The sequence below is a fragment of the Acartia tonsa genome, chromosome 14 (assembly GCF_053477335.1).
Source record: "Acartia tonsa isolate MP-2025a chromosome 14, ASM5347733v1, whole genome shotgun sequence".
Lineage (NCBI taxonomy): Eukaryota > Metazoa > Arthropoda > Copepoda > Calanoida > Acartiidae > Acartia > Acartia tonsa.
This window is the reverse complement of record NC_137273.1, coordinates 11,603,522-11,626,696: the sequence shown is the minus strand read 5'-3', so window position 1 is coordinate 11,626,696 and position 23,175 is coordinate 11,603,522. Positions and strand designations below refer to the sequence as shown.

Genomic DNA, 23,175 nt, shown 5'->3' with positions numbered 1-23,175 from the left:
GCTTTACTGGGAAGCTTCACTAATGTCTTAAGTGTGTAGGTATATCTTTCTTACTTTTATACAATCCCTAAGAGGTTAGAGTATGATTAGCTACTATCTTAAAAATGATATAAGCAATGTTTTAGTGACACATTTAATTTATTTTCGCTGAACATTTTTTTTGTTGTTTTAAGGAATAATTCTAGAGGACATTATCGAGAGTAGGGATGTAGGCTTGTATGCCTATACAGTGGATACATAGATAGATAAGCAGCCTGTGTTCCCCTTAAGACATCAAGATAGATAGATATCTAGCAGGCTGGCGAGTGTGCGGCCCTTGCTGGTTAATAGAAAAGCTTTCAGTGGATCTAGCCCAGACCTAGGGTAAGCTGCCTTAGCAAAGTGTTGCCTCATCATTATACATTAATATATATTATATACATAAAAAATTATGCATATATATAATATATAAATGTATATAGAGGGTGTGTGTATTAAAAGTGTGTATAGGCATGTTATTATTGTGCTATTTTTAAACATGAAGTAGTGATTTTTTAAAGTAGCGTATCTACTCTATAACTGGGGCCTGTAAGTATGGCTCCCAATTTGAGTACGTTTTGAAAGCTAATGAATTTTAGAGTTGGGAAATTTTTAATGAGCTAAAACAAATGTTAAAATATGTGAATTATCTACATTTATACAAAATAGTTTTGCTATTCTTTTTTCTTGCACACCATTATTAGCTTAAAATTGCAACACTTCTTATGACTACATTTACCCTTGTTTTTATTGTAAAAAGATTGCTACAATTTGATTTTTATCATTGAAAAAGTTATTTGAAGCTGTGGCTAGTAAGAATCTGAATTAATTATCAATATTTTTATTACCTAATTAAAATAAGTTATTGTTATATTTAAATTATCAAAAAGGAAAGGATGGTATTTTAAGTCATTAATTAAAGAAAAGCTTTGCAAAATTAATTTTAATTAAGGCTTTCCTCCAGCTTTATGAACAGAACTAAGGAATAAGAAAATTTGCTATTAAGATTTTTGTCAATTTAAATTTTTGTTGATTTTTTCGCCAGTTAACTTTTTTTTTGTATATTACATAGATTACATTTCGCCTAAATAATTTATACATTCTCCTCGTATAAGATTAAGTCCTTTAATGAACCATTGTAAACCTACCCTGAAAATCATAAAACGATAGGTCCATCAATAAAGAATACGTACATACAAACAGAAAGTCAAACATCCTGTTACATAACTACATAAAATATAGTATACCTTATTACCTATCCTATTATTCACTGTAAAGGGAAAATTAAAATGTATTTTAAAATCGATTTGCCAAAATTACTTTTAATGACTCATAAATTGTCTTATAACTCTTTTTTTTTAAAAGCATGCTATTGCACATAAGAATGGGGGGGGGGAGGAGGGGTTATTCAATATTCTATTGTCCTACCCATGTATCCCTATAATGTCCTATGCTTTCTTTGAATATTAGAAGATGCTTTAAGTCCCATAACAGATTATGACGTCCTACGATAAAATAACCAATAAGAGGCCAGCATAAATTTTACCATTGGTCAATTACAGTGTATACTGGCCTCTCATTGGCTATTCGATAGTATGACGTCATAATCTGTTGAGGGACTTTAATCATCTCCAATATTACTAGTTTATAAAATAAGACACACAACTGATTCTGTATTTAGAAAGATTTTTTTCTTTTTCCAAGATTTTCTCCCTTTTTATCAGGATATACTTTTTAGATAGCCTTTTTCATTTCATAATGTAAATAATATCAAAATATCACAATTTATCCTCATTTTTAGTACACAATAAGTGACACTCATTTTGTGTTTGTTTTAATTTGTGTTCTTGTTTACTTTTATTTTAATTATTGGGCTCAGCTGCCTTCATGTAGTCACCCATCAAACAAGTTTATTGCATTATCAAAGGCTCTTTTATGAAAAACTATATCTGCTGTAACTGTTTTTATTTTTGCAAACAAATAAAATTTTGGTTCATTTGCTGTTCTATCATATTCTTGGCGGGTGTTGAGCCCTGTAAAAATTTAGGTAGTTTTTTCAAAACTTTATTATTATATTTAATTGCAGGCGTAGAGAGAGATAGCAGTCTCAAAATTCCATCTCCTTCTGGTTGACAAGAACATTCCAGAAGACTGCTGTTTTAGAGACAAAAAAAGATCCCCCCAACCCCTATTTGTTTTTACAGATTTTCCCCCAAAAAATCTGTATATAACCCAAGTGTCAGCTGAAAAATTACACACAGCTGGCCGCACCAAACCAAATTACCCGCCATTTTTTTGGCGGATTGTTTTTGGGTAGTGTTTGAAAACCGGTTCCCCGCGTGATCCATCTCGACATGGGTTCGACGGGCGAGCTGTTTGCACCCTCGTTTGTGCGTAAGCCACAGCTGCGCCAGGAGGATGACGGCAACAGGCTTATCTTTGAATGTAAACTTGCAGGTATTGTCATTAAAACTCTTAATTTTGGTGGCAAGGCTACTTTATAACTTTGCTCGGCCCCTTAACCTAACCTTATTGAATAAAAAAATGCGTTCTGTCGGGGAGGAGGGTCGGTATCAAAATTAAAAAGAAAAATCCTAAGAGGGGTGGAGGCGGGGATTACCAAAATTTTCAAAATTAAAGAAAAGGATAATGCCAAAAAATAATTTTTCTTGTTTTAAAAAGTAAATTGCTATTATATGTTCTAAGAGCTTTACTTTACATTATATTGTCATGAACTGATCAAGGCTTAGAAGAGGGTGCCACCACCCTCAAAAAAATTTATCCTCCCCCCAAACATTTTTTATATTCAAAAAATCATTGGGGATGTTTAAAGAAAATAGCCTTAATGATAAAATAATGGACATACTGACAAATGCAGTCGCATATAGAGTATCTTTGCTAATAAAAATAAGTGAAAGCCCAAAATTACCCAAATATGGTTATTTTTCCTCCAAAACGCATAATTGGACTAAACTAAGTCCTTTGATACTGTAACAAATTAGATTTTGCTTTGAAAGAAACAGGAAAATTAGAAAGGGAATGGTTTTATTTTCATTTTCTCATTGGATTAATTCATTTAGTTTAGAAACAAAATTATATAGTTTATTCGTTTATTTTTATAAATAGGAACTATAACTATAAATGTATAACTATAATATCCAGAAAAATTAAAATAAGTAGCGTAGCAATAACAGACTAATTCTATAGAAAGTAAAGTGTTACTATTTTATCCTCTTTGGACGTAAAGATCCCTTTTTTTAATGTAGTTTAATCCACCACCCACCCCCCAAAAAATAAGAATAATTGTACGTATTAAATAAGTTACAAAGATATATTGATACATAAAGACAGACTTACCCAAATGGACTCCTAACAACGATTATCTGTAAAATAAATTTAATGAAAGTGATATAGACAAAGAGATTAATTAAACAACTAAAAAGTAAAAAAAAAGGAGGTGGATTGTGCTAAGATTCCATAAAGTTGTGAGCTTTAAGGCTCAAAAACAGTAGTATAACGTTGAAATTTATCTTAACCTAAAAAAATTGTCTATAGTTCTTTTCAACAGGGAATACACATATTTAGTGAATATTATCGTTCTACTTCTGTTTTTAAGCCTTAAATCATACACATTTCCGAAATTTTAGCACAACCTACCTCCCCCTTACCTACAATTAGCGCGTGTGTGTCTATTAATCTAACGGTTAGCCATAATGGTAAATTAATTTCAGGTAATCCTAAGCCAGAGTTGTTTTGGTTCAGAGAGGACAAGAGAATTGAAGAAGATGAGCGCACTTCTATCAGGTTAAAAGATAGATAGACAGACAGATAAATGCAATTATAGAGTAGATGCTCATTGATCATAGGAGTTAATCTTAAAAAGTAGATAAGATCAAAGTACATAGATAGATGTACAAATAAGTTACCATAGCCAAGAGGAAACATCACAAGACAAATTTGTGACGTCTAACTCTGATAACAACTGAAAAAATTACTATCTAGAAGTTTAGATAAAAAAATATAGCTAATTCTTTAACGCACTCGCTTTTTATTTAGAGGGGGTACAATGAGGGGTTTCAAGGGTTTAAGGGGTGTAATCTCAAGTATTTAAAAAATAAGGGGATGCAATGAGGATTTAAAAAGCTTGATAGGGTAAAAGTCCCTTTACCCTCACCTTAAATTTTTTTTTTTCCGGCTAAAATTAAAAATCTGTTTTATGTTTAGAATTACTGAGGACGCGAAAAATACATTTTCTGTGATATTAGAGTTAAACGATGTAGTAGAAACAGATGCCGGCCTTTACAAGGTAATTTTGTGTGTGTGGGAGTGTGTTGGGTCACGGAACATGGTAATCCTTCCCCTGTAATAATTTAAAGCCTAAACAAAATATAAGGCCGTAAATAAAGCGTTTATAAAAAATCTTCCAAAACATTAAAAATCCTCAAGGTGAAAATTTAATATACAATAAGCTAGTTATTTAACTTCGTGCAAAAATTACATATTTATCCAAAATGCTTATATAATTTATCTTTATTTGGGTCTGATTTTAAATATACTAAATTGTAGCAATTTTTCAATTGAATAAATTTGAATCTTTTTAGATTGCTTAGAATATTTTATTTGAATTTATTACAGACTCACAATATATAAATTTAGCGATCTTACTCTAGAGTTGACTGCCATTTTTATATATTCATCTATCAGTATCTAATTAACTATCCATCTGTCTAATCACATACATATTTAACTACAAATCTCTCAAGCATTCTATTTACATATCATATGTGTAACTCTATATATATCCAACCTTAAAACTATCAATCTGGCTTTTTACTGTATCAACCTATCTCAATATTTAAGTTTTTAAACATAAACATAAACTATATCTTCATCTATTTATCTAATTATTTATATATTCAATTGTCTGTCCAAATATATATTCATCTATCTATCTTTCTACCCACCTATCTATCTTGCTATATATCTATTTGTATATCTATCTAGGTGAAGGCCAAGAACAAATATGGTGAAGTGTCAGCTTCTATCAACCTGAATTTCAGTCGTAAGTATTCTTTCTTACTACCGACCAACCTACAGACAATTAAAATAATGAGTAACTTTGCTTTTAAATAAATTGACTGTGCTTTCCCTCGCAGTTTCTATCGAGCAATACCCCCCCCCCCCCATTTATAAAATAAACCTAAATATGTGAAAAATGTTTTCCTATTCCTAGCCACTGTGGTTGGCCATAACCCAGCAGTGTCCTAACCTTGCTGGGTTTCCCGTTACCCAACCCAATAAAAGCAAACTTAACCTGACCTGAAGTATTAATCAATCAATAAACTACCACCTCGCTTATTTTCAATTAAAAAGAAAATAAGGGATGAGGGTCCGGGGGGTTTCTGTGCTTGATACAACACTTTCAGGAAAATAACCGAATAGGCAAATTAAATTATAACAAAGAATTAAATTAATGTTTAAAATTGAATGTAATTGTTTTGCAGTTAAAATCGATAATTTACGCGTTTTAGACTTTAGCAAAACTTTTAACAAATTACATGATATTATAATTCATAGAAGAGGGAAAATTAATATTAAAAATATTGAAAAAAAACTTTGAAACGGTGTTTTTAAAATTTTAGATCAATATAACAGTGGCCGATAATCAGTCATTAAGGCTTTAAGTAAATTAAATGAAATATATCAATTAGCAGTAATTTTAACATTAGAGCAATTTCAAAATTTTATGATTTAACTAAAAGCAACAAGACCTTAATGGTTTTGAACTGTCTAACTTTCCACAGGACAAAAATTCTACATTCTCTATTAATAATTATATTTGGATATCATTGGACTGATTTGAATTAAAACTTACATACTTAAAACATTGTTTCTACTAGGTATTTAACTACACAGTTTTATATATGATAACTTGAATTAAGTTGAATTATCTCCCAATTCAGACTTTCAAGCTGCCCCCTCACCCGACGAAAAATAAGAGTTGAATATATCCTTTTTAGACTTTAAATCTCCCCTTACAAACTCAAAAAAGCTTACAGTTGCCTGTTGATAAAGAACACAAAATCACAGAAATGGCCTAACTGTCTTTTACAAAAACAAGGATGACAACATCCATAAAAGCGAAGCTCTAAAACGGTAGGACAAACGGACATTAACACTTGTATTGTGTCAAAACTGAAAAATCAGAATATAAATGAATAAGAGTCAAAGCAAAATTGTGAGTAAATTTGTTGAAAAACTTCTTGCTACAGGACAATGTTTATGGACATACTTACATTTTTAGGACTTGATTATAGAGTTGCTTCGCTTATAATATTGTACTTTGTTATCCCAGGAATCAGTGTACCAAAAATCAGATCAATCGGATGATTTAATCACATAAAAATTTGTTTTTAAAAAAGTTACAAAAATCAACATGTTTAAAACGGACGTACGGACATTTTGGAAATGATTATAGAGTTGCTACGCTTTCAAAATCGTACCTAACTATTAAAGGAATCACCATGCAAAATTTGAAATCGATAGGACAATTCTAACATGCCTAAATTAACGAAAGAAGCTATCCGTTACGGACGTACGGACGGACGGACGGACAGACGTACGGACGGACCGACCCTAATTATAGAAAAGCTTCGCTTTAAAAAAAAAAACAGAGCAACAATTTTGTCTTTTCATACCAGAATGGAAAACAGTGTTAAACACGCAATTGTTTGGTTTAAACAAAAACCAATATTTAAAGTTAAAACAAACTTCAATGATAAAACTTTTCCAATATTCAAAAGTTGGTTTTGGATATTTATTTATTTTGATATCTGTTTTAATATCTATCTTTCATTACAGGTTATATAATTGTCCATTGAAAATGTCCATTGTTAGGTAAAACATTGAATATCTTATAGATGTCAATTGTCTATCTATCTAACCATCTATTTATCTATTTCAGCTGTAGATGCTCCCCCCCAACCCCAAGTGGACGGCACAGCCCCCACCTTCTCAAAGAAACCCACCATCAGACAGGTAATGGGCAATTTCAGTATCACTTCGACATCGTTTAATATCCGGTGGCTTTGAACCGGGTATCAGCTATACTGAAAAATTATGTATAGCATATCCAATCATAAAACCGTGATTTGGCATCTCGGGGGTAAAAAAAACTGGTTTCAATGTTATAATTGTACATCTTTATATCGGCGTAAAGCTGTTAATAATAAGATGCGATAAATAACTATTATATGAGGAAGGACAATTCCTTGACTTAAAAACAGGCGCGTCTCATTACCAAGCACAGCTATGACATCATGGCATAAAGGCCGTGTTTTATATTAAGCATGTAATTTTATGAAATTCACCAATATTTTAATATGCTTTCTTTGTGCTTAATCTTGAAGTACCTAAGAGCACTTAACCCCCCCCCCCCCCCACAAGAAAATACTTTTTATAAGAAAAAAAATTTAATTAGGGGTAAGGTAGTGTTTTTTCTTGGCCCCTTACCCCTGCAGGGGGCCCTTATCCATTTAATCTAACCTAGCCTGAACTATAGTAAGAAATAGACAAATGAAAAACTACCCTCACCACCTTTATTTAATAGCTTTTAAAGAACCAATAAAAGACATAGACTTATATGGGTTCCAGGACAAACGCAGGAGTCCCAAACGTCGAAGTGGACAAACGCATGAGTGTTAAAATATTAATTTAATAAAGTATTTTAATGCAGGTTAGGTTAGGTTAAGATATACAAATAAGCCCCCCGCAGTGGTTAGGCATTTAAAAACCCATAAGATAGCTTAAAATAGGTTAGGTTAGGTTAAGTTTCCAGTCCGACGTTTGTCCATCCCGACGTTTGGGACTCCTGCGTTTGTCATAGGACCCTTATATGGTATTTAAAAAATTATAATGGTTCATGATTATATTAGCTTAATGTTTTCTAGCCAAAGTAAAATGTAGAATATTGTGCGTGAGACTACTTCATCAATCCAAAATGCTAAAACTAAAAAGAGGAAAAAGATTTTTAGATTATAGAAAAAGATAAATTGAAAGGGAAGAAAATTTCGACTTAACCGACTCTCTCTCTCTCTCTCTCTCTCTCTCTCTCTTTTTCTCTCTTGTCTTATTACCTTTTTCTCTCTATATTTGTAAAAGAAAAAGAAAAATGTCTAGGAACAATATTGGCAGAATAGTGCTTCAAAAGTTCGTGGATTTTTTGGCAAATTTTTAAAAGATTTTTAGCAATATTATAGAAATACTACGCATATGTTTTTAAGAATAATATAATCAATCCATATTTTGCAAGATTGACTCCGGCCATTACATTTCTTTTAGTTTTTTTTCTTATCAATGATTAAGCTTTTTGTAAATTTTGTTGCACCTCTCATACTGAAACGGCGTCAAAAATATTGTATAGGATTAATTTTGTTGGCCTAGTTTGAAAACAATTATTTCTAAAACATTTTTTTGTTTTATTTTTGCATTTCAATAATTGAAAATAGTTTTTAAGCACAGATTTAATATAGATAATTTTGAAAATAATATTTACTTTTGATTTGTGAAAAAATAGAGAATATCAAAATAAAGATTAAAACTAGATATATTTTTAGAAATATATATAATACATAATAGATTTTTTGGGGGGTTGGGGATGACAAACAACCCGTTACTTTTATATAACGATTTGACCTTTTTTGTATTAAATGAGTTAAAATGGATATAAATTCTCTGTATAAATCTTTGCCTGCCGTGCTTTAAAACAGAAAACAGTCCTGGCACTTTACATTGAGATAGAGCTCGGCAGCCGAGAATTAGCCGCGAAAAAGCCTTAGATTTAAACCCACTTGTGTGCAAAAAAAATCCGAAAAGATGAATTTACCTAAAACATACTTAGAAATCCAGCTGAGTTTCAAAGTTATAATATGATTTCACTGAGGCTTAAATGCGGCTGCCAAGCCCTGCTTTAAGTTTGTTTTGAATCGAGGACAAAATAAGGAATAAAAGGGTCAAGCAACCGACCAAAAATATAATTAATCTAATATTTTTTCATAATTTAAACATTAATAAAGACAATAATGTCCATTAAAGCATTACAAAAGCAGCCTGTCTGTTTTCAAATAGTTTCTAGTGACGATTCCCTGCATTCCCCGATAGAATCCTTCAATCACATTTAGAATTTCCTAGATTTTGACCATCAATTTTAACTTAAAATGTTTATACAATACAGATAATACTACACGTTAGCCAATGCAAATCGTTTTAGCAAATCGTTTTACATAATGTCTTTTATTGTTAAGCCCTTTTTAAAACAATAAGAAACACTTTTTTAACCAAATGATAAGAAGGGGGTGGGGGAACATTAGTTTTCCAAAAGTTAAATTCGGGAGAAAGTTTGTTTCGTGGTTTTGTTAGAAAACCTTCAATTTCAAATTAAATTCCTAGATTTTCTTAGCTTGGGACTTAGTCTTTACTTAAAGCTGCAAATAAATCTACTAAGAAATAAATCAAAATAATCAAATTAAATATCAAATAAACGTACGGACAAACACAATGTATCTGTTCATTGTTTATGGGAATTTTTATATAAAGTTTCAGACGTATCCTATTACATAAATTAGTAAGCTTTTTTACTGTGGCGAAGTATCTCGCTTACCGCTAAACCTATATTCTTCTCATTTACAGTGAAGCTTCTTATAAGTCGTCAAGGGAAGGTTTTTAACTATTTTGGTAGAGGGTATTTCCATAATTAAAAAAAATGAACCACCCCCCCCAAAAAAATATTTCTTATTCTTTTTAAAACTCAAATTTCAAATGGGTTAGTCAACTTTTCCTCACCCCACCTTAAGTTCCCCAGTACCAGAGCGGCTAGAATCATACATAGCATCTTATTTATCTAATTAACCTACTGGCTGTATATAAAGCAAGAAAGTTAAATTAATTAGATATAGAATAAAACCTTTCTGGACAATCAAATACAAAAAAAAACACAGTTCTATCTTTTTTAGCGGCTAAGTAAATCACAACCCCTAATGTGAAATCTCATGCCCCCGAAGTAATACTAATGGACCGACAGTACAAAATAAAATTACATTGCTAAACACATTTATCCGCCAAAATTGATCGAACACCTTTTTGGCTTTAAGATTACTTAGAAGGCAAAAATGTAAAGAAGTCTTAAATGTAAAGTAGGAGCTAGTAAAGTTATTTGACATTTTTCATTTTTTCAATTCTCATTTTCTCAATTAGTATTATCAATAAGTTATTTAAATTTCCAAAATATTATTATCTAAATTTAAAATCAAACAATTTTCAATACCCGTCACTTAATGATGTTAAAAAATCATGTTAATACAGCCAAAATCAGTCAAACACTTGAAATTAGCGGCTGAATGGTGGCTACAAAAGCTGGCTTTCTATGGATGTTTTCACTCTAGTTGCTATGATAAAGTCATTTTGATACATTTAAATAAAACCCTTCTTTATGTAAATTGTACATAAAATAAATGGACTTCCAGAAAAAAACCTTTTACCATAGGAAATGTGGAAAAGTGAGAAAATTTCGAAAAAATAGAAAAATTTTCTTTTTTTGTAGCTCAGCTACTTTATTATATGGTTAGTCCGACCGTATGTCCGAATATCTTCTTTTTTTAAAATCTGGATTGGGTGTTCCAAACCAGCAGTGTCCAAACTTTTCAGCAATGAATTTAACCTACATATATAAAGCATAACAAGATAGTTTGGGAATATTCCCTTTCGTAATATCGCCCCATAAGGGGCAATTCGTCGTATTTTTAAAATGGCTTGTTATAGGTTATTTTAGGTTAGGTTAGGTTTTATTGGGTTAGGTGTTTGCCCCACAGGGTTAGGTAATTGGCCCCGCAGGGTTAGAGCCCCCCGCAGGGGCTAGAAATAGGAGAAAAGCTACTGTGAAAAATACGAAGAATCGCCCCATAGAGTGCGATGTTACGAAAGGAACTATACCCGATAATTTTTTAAAATTATATTTATTTGAATTTCAATATTTCAAAAATCTTCTAAATTTTATTGAAAAAATCTATGAATGCTAATATCATTGTCAGTATTAAAAGATAATTGTAACTGAAGATTGCTGAATGCATGAAACATGATGTTTTACAAATAATCTTTTGTTATTCATTCTATGATAACTAAATAGTATAACATAGCTTGTTTGTTAGCTGCGCTAATTATGGACATTATCGTCTCTGTTTTTAGATATCCTATAACCCCTTTTACTTCATTTTTCAATCTCAAGTTTAAATCAACTTTATTTATACATTTATATCAGATTTGCTTTCTTATTTGAAAAAGGGAAATATTCAGGAAAAAAGAACAGTAATATGTTATATAGTTGATATTTTTTTTATGTCCTTATTATAAGGCAAAAACAGAGCAAAAAGCTTTGCTCTGAGTATAAAAGTAAAAGATTTAGACGTACTGACTTATTCTAATTTTATATTTGCTGTGCCATTAGTGGAGGTGAGAAAATCAAACCCAAAATAAATTAAAAAAAAACCTTATTTTATCTCCAATTATCCGCCAGTAAAAAAGTGTAAATTTAATGCTCAAAAGGATCTGTCTTGACCGACGGAAATATTTATGTCAAAAACTTTATTTTCTGATGAAATAATTTTCTTAATAGAAAGATAACAACTGTAACCAGAAGTACTTTAAGAAAAGTTATAAATCTTAAATAAAACTCTTTCATGTAATATCTCTTTATATATTCAATTATATAGTTCAATAATCTTTTTGAACAAAAAGAAAAAATGTAAATAGCTATTGACCATATTTCCTTTCAAATATTATAATAATTTTGCAATTTGCAAAAAATATTGGAATAGATTATCTGTATATGAAAAGAAGTAATGTATGTATGTCTGTTTGTCATTAAAGATCTCACTAACCACTAAACTAATTCGATTCTTCCTTATTGAGAAGCTATATATTAGTTTCTTCAAAAATAATAACTATTGTGACGTCATTTTCTTTGGTTGTAATGTTTGAACATCCAATAATTTACTTCTTTCATGTTTACTCTACAAAGAAATACATTTTGTTGGTGTACCTGCAATTCTGCAAATGTATCACATTATAGAAATTTGTTTCATCTTACCTTATCTTACCTCGTAAGGGTGGGATTCTCCGTAGATTTATAAATGATTATCTAGAGAATCCAGAGCAACATCCACTTGTAAGGATTTTAGATCAAGTAACATCCAACAGACAAACAACCCTTTGATTGCACGACTTTTGTCTGAGAAGTCCCAACTGTGCTTGGTAATTAGTTGCGCCTGTTTATGGGCCAAGGTATCCCCCCCTACTCTAACTATTTATGTCGCGCATCTGACATAGCTGCATTAGGATCCATTTTTAATGTCTTTAGTTATGACTTGGTGTCGGGCCGAGATTTGAAACTAATACCTTCCCGACGACGAGCGGATGCGCTACTTATTGAGCCAGGGTCGCGGGTAGATCAGCAATTTTTTTTATACTATGCGGATGTGATAATTTGCGGAAATTAATGCACACTCAATTTTTTTTTTGCATTTTATCCAATTTCCTTATTGAAAAAAACGCAAAATGAGTACAAAGTAATATAAAAATAGCACAGCAATAACAAGCTAACATCTTTTTGTAAAAAAAGGAAACTGGACAAAGTGTCTCAAAAATCAGCCATGAAACGTCATAAAAATGAGGGATTATCCATATCTTTTTAGGGGGTTTCTTTCCCACTTCTCCTCTCATCTCCCTCATTTTTATGACGTCACATGGCGGATTTTTGAGACACTTTGTCCAGTTATGAAAAAATGAATTGTCAGAATATTGTAATTGTTGGTCCCTTTTTTTCTTGGCCCAGGCAAAAGTTTAATCCTATAATTACCATACATGAAATATTGATGTATTTTTTTTAATTTAGGAGGAAGAAGGACGAGTTTTGGTTTTTCATTGCGGTATTGTTGCTGACCCTCTTCCTACCATTACCTGGTAAGTAAAAGTACCCAAAATTTTGATTAGACAAATAAGAAAACGAGATTTTAAAACTTTTCCCTGGTTTTAACATACAAGGAAAAAACAGTCGAAAACAGTTTATTTATATATTATGCGAATCTCCATAAAAAAACTGATGCTAATCTTTCCATTTGACAAACAAAATTTGTCCTCTTGTAGTTTAGAATAATTAATGGCAAAGTTAGGAAGCAAGAAAAAGAGGCTCCACAGATTATGACGTCATACGATAGAATAGCGAATGAGAGGCCAGTATACACCACTGGTAAAATTTATGCTGGCCTCTCATTGGTTATTCTATCGTATGACGTTATAATCTGTGGAGCCACTTTTTCTTGCTTCCAAAGTTAGGATAATAGTATTTTATTTTTATTGACCTCTTTCAACCTCATTAAAATTTAATTTACCAATCATAAAAAAATGAATTTTATCGTATTCTGACATTTGCTGCCCTACCAAAACTGAAGAGGAAAAATGAAGGACTAAAAAAGTTAAAAAGCAACTGTACGTAATATTGTTAATTTGGGACATGTCACTCAAAATTAGAAAAATAACTTTTGTAGATTTTTTTCTCCTATTGCTAAATAAGGAAATCAGCGAAGATGATTGAAGTCCCTCCACAATTTATGACGTCATACGATAAGATAACCAATGAGAGACCAGCATAAATTTTACCATTGGTCAATTACAGTGTAGACTGGCCTCTCATTGGCTATTCTATCGTATAACGTCATAATCTGTGGAGGGACTTTAATCATCTTCGCTGATTTCCTTATTTACATTTTACAATGTTTAAGAAACGTTTTCTCGTATTCATTCGAATCCGGTGGATAGGAACCGGTTCTCATCCATACGAAAAAACTATGTCTAGCATCGTATTATATCCAGCTTTCTACGAATATAAAAATGTACAATTATAAGATTAAAACCAGTTTTTTAGCCGGTGCCTTCGGTACCTCGGGGCTAAAAAAACTAGTTTTAATCTTATAATTGCACATTCTATATCCACGGAAAGCCGTTTATAAAACGATGCGAGAAATAACTATTCTTATTTGAATTTTAAGAGGGCTAAAATAATGAGTGTTCTATTCATACTTTAAACTAAATTGATTACAACCAGTCAGAACCAGAATCTTTTGAATTAATAGCCATTATTACATAGTTGTTTATCGCATCGTATTATTGACATCTTTCTGTGGTTATTACTGATAGCCCAATCTGTACCACTTTTGCACCACTTTTGTTTCCTGTGACGTCATAAAATGAGGGAGATGAGAGGAGAAGGGGGAAAGAAACCCCCTAAAAAAAAGAAATGGAGAATATGACGTCAAAAGTAATACAGATTGGGCTTCGTCTTACTGATATATTTAAATATTAATTCCTGTTTTTATGGCTCATAACTGATAATTATCCAGCGGATATTAGTCAGGTTCGTAGCCATACTGCAAATAAATTTCTACAATTTTCGTATTTCTTATTACGTACACATAAGTGTCCTAGAGTGAATAATTCTCCGCTTTTTTGCCAACTCATTCCTTTTAATATATTCCTGCAATTATCGAATAAGGAACAAGGCTAAGGCACCGTCATGAAAAAATAATTTACCCCGAAAATTTCAAATTAATTCTCCCTCCAATAAAGTAAACAAAATGACTCCATGAGTAGTAAAATTATTGGTAAAAAAAGTATGGAGAATATTATTTTTTTTCTTCCATCATCTAAGATTTTCAAGTTACCAAATTTATAAATTTTGAGGGAAAGAGTCATTTATAGTCAATTATTTCCTCTCTCTTTGTAATGTTGAATTTAGTTGATATTAAATGCTATGATTAAGTCTAGCTTACATTAATTAAATTTATTAAAGTATCGTATTTATTTCAGCTATCTGTTTTATATTAAAAGAACAATTCTATCATTAATAATAAACAGGAAATTTTTCCTCCTTTATCAATTCTATTGAAAAAAATAGAGGCAAATAAGTCTTTCTTTTGATGCTTTATCTCTGTACCTGACCAGAATAGACTGGTGTTCTATCATTTCTGCATATTATTATATCCGCATGCATATTGTTTGATATTTGTAAAAAGACTATAGAAAAAATTGAGGGAAAGGGGGGTATTTTTATCATTTTATCATTTTATCACCTCAAAATTAAGAAAATACAGTAGAAAACCCTCATTTTATCCCTCTGAAAATAAAATTTTTGGACAACCTGGGGGGGGGGGGTGGTAGTTTATGGTGGGGATGGGACAGTTTTTTTAGCTGTTGTAATAATTTTGCAGTTCTGCTAATTTGCTGATGTGACACATTTGCGGAAATGGATGGACACGGGAACTGACTGGTGGTGATTAAGTCTGAAATAAATTTATTTCCGCCGGATATTAGAGCATTTTTTATACTGATTAGGGACATTTCCACACTCACACAAACAGAATAACACACCCCCACACACACACACACACACACACACACACACACACAGAGAATAACACACCCCCCCACACACACACAGAATAACACACCCACACACACAGACACGCACACACAATTTTGGCTGCTAAAGATAAGTTGACAGCTAAAGAAATACTTTATTGGACAATGAAATAAAGTTTTCATTCAATTCAGCCAAAATATTTCATATTTCATTTTTCACATAAAAAGCGCTCAAAAGGCAATACATTGACGATAAACAACATTACCACTTCCGAATATAAAATGTATGCATAAAAATTTTTTAATACCGCTTTTTCGAATCAGCGTAAAGTTTCTCCAAAAAAAATGACGTCATACAATAAAATGACTAATGATAGGCCAGTATACATAGTAATTGACCAATGGTAAAATTCATACTGGCCTTTTAATGGTCATTTTATTGCCTGACGTCATTTTTTAGATGAACTTTACGCTGTTTAATATTTTATACCAACAATTTAAAATTAGATAATGTTCCCTCCCTTTCTGATATTAAATTAAAATTGTTAATCTTTAGTCAGAATTTATCCTTTTTACAAAAATTATTAGCTATTTCTAAGAATTGTTGTTTTAAAAGAAACGTTAACCAAATAGTTTATAAGACTGAAATATAATTGTCTAATGGAAAAGTATAAAATAGAAAAGATTATTTATTGACAATTTGGAAAAGTGGTAATATTAGTAAAATTAAATTTTCCAAATCATAATAATAAAAATAGAATCTATAAAACTAAAAAAAATGTAGGAAGATTTTTATTTTTCCAAACTACTCCCCAATGGATAATACGGGAATAGTCCCTTTCGTGGCAACGCCCCTTAAGGAGTGATTCGTCGTATTTTTAAAATGGCTTTTGATAGGTTATTTTATATTAGGTTAGGTTATATTGGGTTTGGTGATTGCCCCAAATGGTTAGGCAATTGGCCCCGCAGGGTTAGAGCCCCCCCCCCTTGCAGGGGCCAGAAATAGGAGAAAACCTACTGTAAAAAAAGAAGAATCGGCCATTAAGGTGCGTTCCCACGAAAAGGACTAAAATCAATTAATCTTCTTTTTTATATAAAGCTACCAAAAGTGCAATATTTAAAGACAATATTTGGCAATAGATTCGATCTTGATCTATTGAACTATTTCTGTTTAAAACAAAAAGAATACAGGTAGGGAGGAGAAATTATATTCGTAGTTAAAGTTAATTAACTCGTTCCATCATTTGTTCGCTTAAAACAATTAAGTAATGCAGATTCTTTATTGCATTGTACAGAACTCTAAACTTATTGATAAATAATGATTTTATTCTACGAGACAGCGTAAAGGGCCACACAAAAAAATGACGTTATACAATAAAATTGACCAATGAGAGGCCATTATACACTGTAATTAACCAATGGTACAATATATACTGGTCTCTTATTGGTCATTTTTATCGTATGACGTTATTTTTTGGAGGCACTTTACAGTTACATTGTCTCTTATTTTACAGGAGGTGTAATGGGGATGTCTAATAATACATAGTTTAATATTACATCCCTGATAAATTGGTAAAAATAGCATTAATCCTGCAGTGTTCTAACCAATATTTAATTTTAGGTATCATAATGGTGTCAAGGTGCAAGACACTACTAAGTACCAGGTAAATTAGTTTTTTTAAAGGATTTTTAGTAGCGTAGCTTGCTGCTCTATATGTTAATAAGTTGTACGTCCGTTTTATTTTCATTGTATAGGGAGGGGTAGCAAAATATAGGTTTACTTGATTTATAATTCACCCCCGCCCTCAAAAAAATACCTTTAAAAAGGTAAAATTTGAGGGGGAGATAATTTGTTGTCCTTAGATTGAGAAGAATATTTTTTTTATCTTTCTTTAACTTAAGAATAATTACAGACGAGGGGATTAAATCACTTTACGTATTTCTAAAGATTGCGGGAGCCCTAACCCTGTTAGATTTTTAATATTAGTCTAAAGTAAAGCATCAAATAAATTATTTCTTTATTCTTATAAAGTCCATTTGTGGTCTAATTCATTGAAGTATAATTGCCAAACATATTCTAAATTAAAAAATTTGTATGAATCTGTTAAATACTTGACAAAATTTTCAAGTTTATAAGATAAAGCAATTTAAATATTTTCATGTGTGTACAATAAAAATTCCCTGTTTCATCAATAAAAATTCCTCTACATTGCAATACCAAAATTTCTTGAAAAAATGTCAATGCTAAAAATTTCAAAGATTTTTGTTTTGCTAAACATCAATATGGCTGAAACAAAATATAAATCATTTTCTTATTATCATTTCTATAGTTTAAGCTTTCCTGAAAAGAAAAATAAATTCAAATAGACACTAAAAATGTCATTGTTTAAATGTCAAAGAAAGAAATTATTTTTAAGGGACATTTTTTGTTGTGATATTCTGTTCAAATCAACCTGCCCCAATGTTCAAACTCTTATTAATAGCTTAAAACCTTATTAAATAAAGTCATTTAAGTTCTCTAAATTTAAATACTTGTCAATTGCGAACCTTTTAAATTTTTGCGAATACAACAAAAAAAATTGGTAGGAAAGATTGCACATCTAAAAATTCGCAAGTATTTGACGAATAGCAATGTTCCATCTTGCAAACTGCCATCACAGGATAAAAAGATTTACTTTTCAGAAGAAAAAAGAATATTTCAATTTTCATTTAAAGGTGATTTGTTTCAGAAAACTTTAATTTTATTAATATCTTAAAAATTATAGGCTATGTTTAATTTCTATTTATAAAATATAGGTTTTTTTATACTAAATTGAAATATTGGCGTTTTGGTCCTTTGATTTGCCATTCCTTAATTCTTAAGTTTTAAAGCTATGTCGAGGCCAATGAAATTATCTTTTACTTTTTTTCTCTGTTTATTTTTTGTGTGCAAATTTTGCAATAGACAATTTTCAACAATTTTTTTGCTGCACATATTATTCCAACAAGTTGTACTCTAAAACAAGAACGATTACGTCCAATAGTAGCAAAGATACATAAATGAAACAAAAGTAAAAAATTTAATTTAAAAATAGGTAGTTTATTTTATAAATAATGGTTGAATTTCAGTGTTTGACCAATAAGGGGGCAATATTAGAATCAAAGCCAATAATAGTACAAAAGCATTAACCAATGAGAAACAAGATCTTAAGTTTTCAACCAATGAGAGGACAAAGATAACGGACCTTTATACCTTTATATCTAATATTTGATAGACATCTGAATTTCTACTGTTAAATTTCACTAAAAAGACGAGAACAATTTTCTTTTAAAAATACGAAGACAATAGTATTTAAAAATGTATGCTAAATTGGGCTTAAAATTGCCGAACATTTTAATAGGGTTGACTAAGAATATTAGTTTTTAAAATTCAGAACTTGCAATTCTTTCAACTATTTGGCTTTTCAAGTGCCTTTTGTGATCATTGACATCTAAAAGCTTTTTAATCTTCAAAACCAAGTTTTATAATGGTTTTTAAATCAAAAACAACCCTTGCAAATTTCCCCTTAAATATTATAAAGCAAAATGATAATCCCCAAATAATTTCAAAGATTTCAAATGGATACATAAGCAAACATGCTTTTCATATTTTCTTTTGCCTTTCCTATTTCCCCCCATTGCCCTTTATACTTCCCTTTACACAAAAATATTTATACATCGCTCTTAACTAGACATGTTTAAGAATAAGAAGGGTGTTCTTATAAAATAAAGAGGGGTTTCATTTTAGCAAAGTTTGTTAAAATTATATCAAACTCCTTTTGCCATCTAAATATTAACCTTTAAAATTTGTCAAATTTTTAAAAAATTCATTTTTTTATTTCTCTGTCTAGATCCTAATTTTGTCACATTGTATGGACATATAGAAATAAATAAGCATATTTCATGAAACTAAAGTGCAAATCGGTTTACGAATGAAAGCCAAAGTAAGCGAAGCGCGCCGAAATTTTCAACAGACCTATAAATATTACAAACACATGCATGCTTTTATGCCACAAATATGAAATTGTACGTAAAAAATAATTTTCTGCTTGCTTGTCCAGTAAGATCCTGATGACTGTTCGGTATAAAACTTCTTTATAGTCACACGTCTTATGCCTTTATACTCCCTTGTAGAAAATGCCTCTAGAGGCGTAGTTTCGATTTGCTATAAAAAAGGGCTAAGGGGGGAAGGGTTAACAGACGGACTAAATAGTTTAGCTAGTAGAGCCGCCTCTGTGGAACACAGTAATAGTGTCTGACTGATTATGACGTAACAAAAAAATTAGCCAATGAGAGGCCGTTATTGACCAATGGTAAAATTTATAGTGTAATGAATTAAACTACAATGGCTTAACTTATGAATGACATAGGCATGTATCTGTATCTGTACACATATCTCTATAGAATAGTTAATACATAGTATCCAAACATGTAGACTTTGCTATACAAAAATGTTTTTATAAAACAGATAGTTTTACATTTTAGCAAAGGTTTGTAAGCTTATGATTAAAAAAGTTGATTTAAGCTATACTTTTAAATATAAGGATATATATGAAAGTTTTATGGATGGTAAGCTAAATCATACAAATGTATTTAGCCTATCAACCTACCAAAACAATAAGTTGATTTTCTATGATTCGACATAAAGTAAAATAATAACTCATTGAAACAAAAAGGCTTGAAACAGTATTCCTAATAAAGACTTTCCTCGATTTTAAAGACTTGCTTATAGGAATACTTTGTTTACAATTATCGTATTAGGAATCACCGTTCATAAAATGAAAATACTAGGATAATATGTATAATTATATCAACATGTTTAACATTAACATATAACTTTTTGGGAGCGATGTTAAAGTATACCTTATTGATGTAAGAATCATCATACAAAGTACGATTATAAAATATCTAAATTAAAAACCAGCGCTACTCTTTATAATGTCTGTACAGATATAAGCAAACTGTAGAAAAGGTCTTTTAAAAATTTTGATGCTGTTTTATGAGTTCACCCCGTATAAGTAGTATAAATTACAAGCCTCCCATGAAAATATTCTGGCACAAGTCCAACAATTCCGGTTAAAAGTCCACAGAACATTTTCTAGGACATTTTAAACAGCGGATAAATATCATGACAGATATTAAATTGTGATAATTAAGAAATATTTAAAATAATTTCAAAACTATAATAAACAAAACCAAAATAACCATATACAGCATATTTTTTTTTGGCAATTTCAAAAGTTTAATGAAAAAAGTTTACAAAAAAAGTAAATTTGATGCATATTTTAGGTTAAGTAAGGGTTAGGATTCACCGCAAGACTTTAGCTGTGTATTTAAATACCTATATGTATATTAATCCATTTAGAAATCTAATTATCTAGCCATATTAAACTATATATGTATGTATGTTTCTGAATATCTTAATGTCTAACTATCTATCTAGGTCGTAACCAAACTGGAAAACCAGTATACATTTTATATCTTTCTTAGTCCCTTTCTATCTGGATACATAATTATCTATCTATCTATCTAGGTCGTGACCAAACAGGAAAACCTGTATACATTTTATATCTTTCTTTCTCTCTATCTATCTGGATATCTAATTATCTATCTATTTATCTATCTAGGTCGTGACCAAACAGGAAAACCAGTATACATTTGATAGCTCTCTTATTATGCGTGATGTTACAGTAAGTACATATTTTTTTTGTAATAGCATATCTACTCTATAAGTCATCAAAAAATAAAAGCGGCCAAAAAGCAGCCAAGGAGTGGCGTGGCTGCCCAGTGTTATAAAATACTTGAATATGGACCATAGCAAGGGGAATACACACACAAACTTTCAGACCTTTATCTCGCATAGCAGGTGAGAAATGACTGATACACCCTAGGCCTAATCATAGAGTATCTTCTTAACCTGCAAGGCTATTTTGTTATAGTGTTTGTATATACAATATTGATGTGCATTCACTTCCGAACGTGTTTCACAATAACAAATCATCAGAAAACCCATATAAGAACCTCATTTTATTACAACAGCACAAACTACCTTTTCTCCTTGCCTTCTTTCATTATTAAACAGCCCCTTTTTCTTATTTGCGCATATTGTATGCGAATTTGAAAATATGCGAAAGTGAAAGCACACCTTATATATATTATGTTGCAACCTATATGACCAGGTTAGGCCAATATGTAAAGGGCTTCTGTGCATGTGTTTTAATGCACATTCGAAACAGCAAATTACTTTTCAAAACAGCGAACTACAAGAAATTGTTAATCTTTTAATAAAAAGAACATTGTCGTTACACTTTTTAGTGTATCGAAGGATTTCAATAAGAATACCCCCCCCCCCCCTCCCCCACCTCGAAAACTTATTTTACCTTTCTTTTTTAAAATTAAATTTAAAAGTGGAGGGTAAACTAAATTCCCTCCCCCCCCCCTTCCTTCAAGTACATCTAAAGGCCTCTAGGAGTACAGCTACTAGTCAAAACTAAAGAGATAGAAGTTTAATATGTAATTAAAGGGTTGGTTGTCTGATATACTTTATGAGGCTATATTGGACCTAATCGCCATTCTTCTCGTTATCAAAGATACATTTATAGCTAAACACACACACACACACACACACACACACACACACACATGCATATTCCCTGTTTGTATATTTGGATTCTGGATCACCTATACGACAGCTAAAAAAAAACATCATACACCTTTTTATGGCATGCGAGAATCGGTTTATCAATTTTGATAACACTTTATAGCTTTTATGATACTTTAATTACTAAAAAAGTTTTTAGATTTATTCGTAGAATAATTTTAGTTATTCTAAATTTAAATTCAACATGTTAAATTTAAATTCAACATGTTTAAAATAGACGAACAGACTTTCTTGCAACAAACATAAAATTGATCCAGAGTAAAAGCAACCCTAGGGGAAGGTTAATAACGATAGGACAGTTCTAAATCAATAATCAGAACAAAATAAAGAGAAGTTCCTATCAGCTAAAATATAGTTGCAACTGCCTTGAATTCATATCTAAAGGTTTTGCATGCAACTTTAAATGTATAAATAAATAACAAGGATGACAACATTATGCACAGCAAAACCAGAAAGATCAATTTTTAAAAATGTGTATCAAAATGTCATTATATCCATCTTTTAGACGATGGTATTATGAAATTCATGACCTCTTTTATTTAATTTGATAAAATATTATGATATTTGAGAAAATCATATTCAGATTTGACCAATTTGTGAAAAAATTTTTTTTTAATAAATGACATATAAAATTGAGTTAAAGAGAAACTTCACATTCAGAAAAAAAGGTTGAACGTCTAAACTATTGCACTACACACCCATGCACACACACACACTCACACACACACACACTCACACACAGATATATTATTTCACATAAAGTTTAAAATGAGGAAAATGTATCTGAGATAGTTTGTTATTCTTTATTGCAAGAATTAAACTGGATATGGCCTAAATTTAAGTAACAAAACTACTCTAAGTGTATACCTGTTTTTCTGTTTTTGATACTAATTTGGTCCTCTCATTGTCTGAAAAAAATCAAACTCTAATTGTCATTGGTCTGCGGTACACTTCTCTTATTGGCTAAAATTCTCTCTGACAGATACTTTTTTATTTAATAATTAAAATATGAC

At 30.9% G+C, this 23,175-nt stretch overlaps 1 protein-coding gene across 1 annotated transcript in view; it reads left to right on the top strand.

The window, feature by feature from the left end:
* The first annotated feature begins 240 nt into the window (after window positions 1-240).
* The window catches only part of LOC145305727 (uncharacterized), a 151,075-nt gene continuing 128,140 nt past the window's right edge, over window positions 241-23,175 (top strand). Inside the window, exons 1-9 of the mRNA XM_080147466.1 lie at window positions 241-363; window positions 2,105-2,475; window positions 3,750-3,822; window positions 4,243-4,324; window positions 5,023-5,080; window positions 6,983-7,056; window positions 12,962-13,029; window positions 17,105-17,147; window positions 21,129-21,191. Of these exons, the coding sequence (XP_080003592.1) occupies window positions 2,373-2,475; window positions 3,750-3,822; window positions 4,243-4,324; window positions 5,023-5,080; window positions 6,983-7,056; window positions 12,962-13,029; window positions 17,105-17,147; window positions 21,129-21,191 (564 nt within the window). The 5' untranslated portion in view covers window positions 241-363; window positions 2,105-2,372. The remainder of the gene's footprint in view (window positions 364-2,104; window positions 2,476-3,749; window positions 3,823-4,242; window positions 4,325-5,022; window positions 5,081-6,982; window positions 7,057-12,961; window positions 13,030-17,104; window positions 17,148-21,128; window positions 21,192-23,175) is intronic.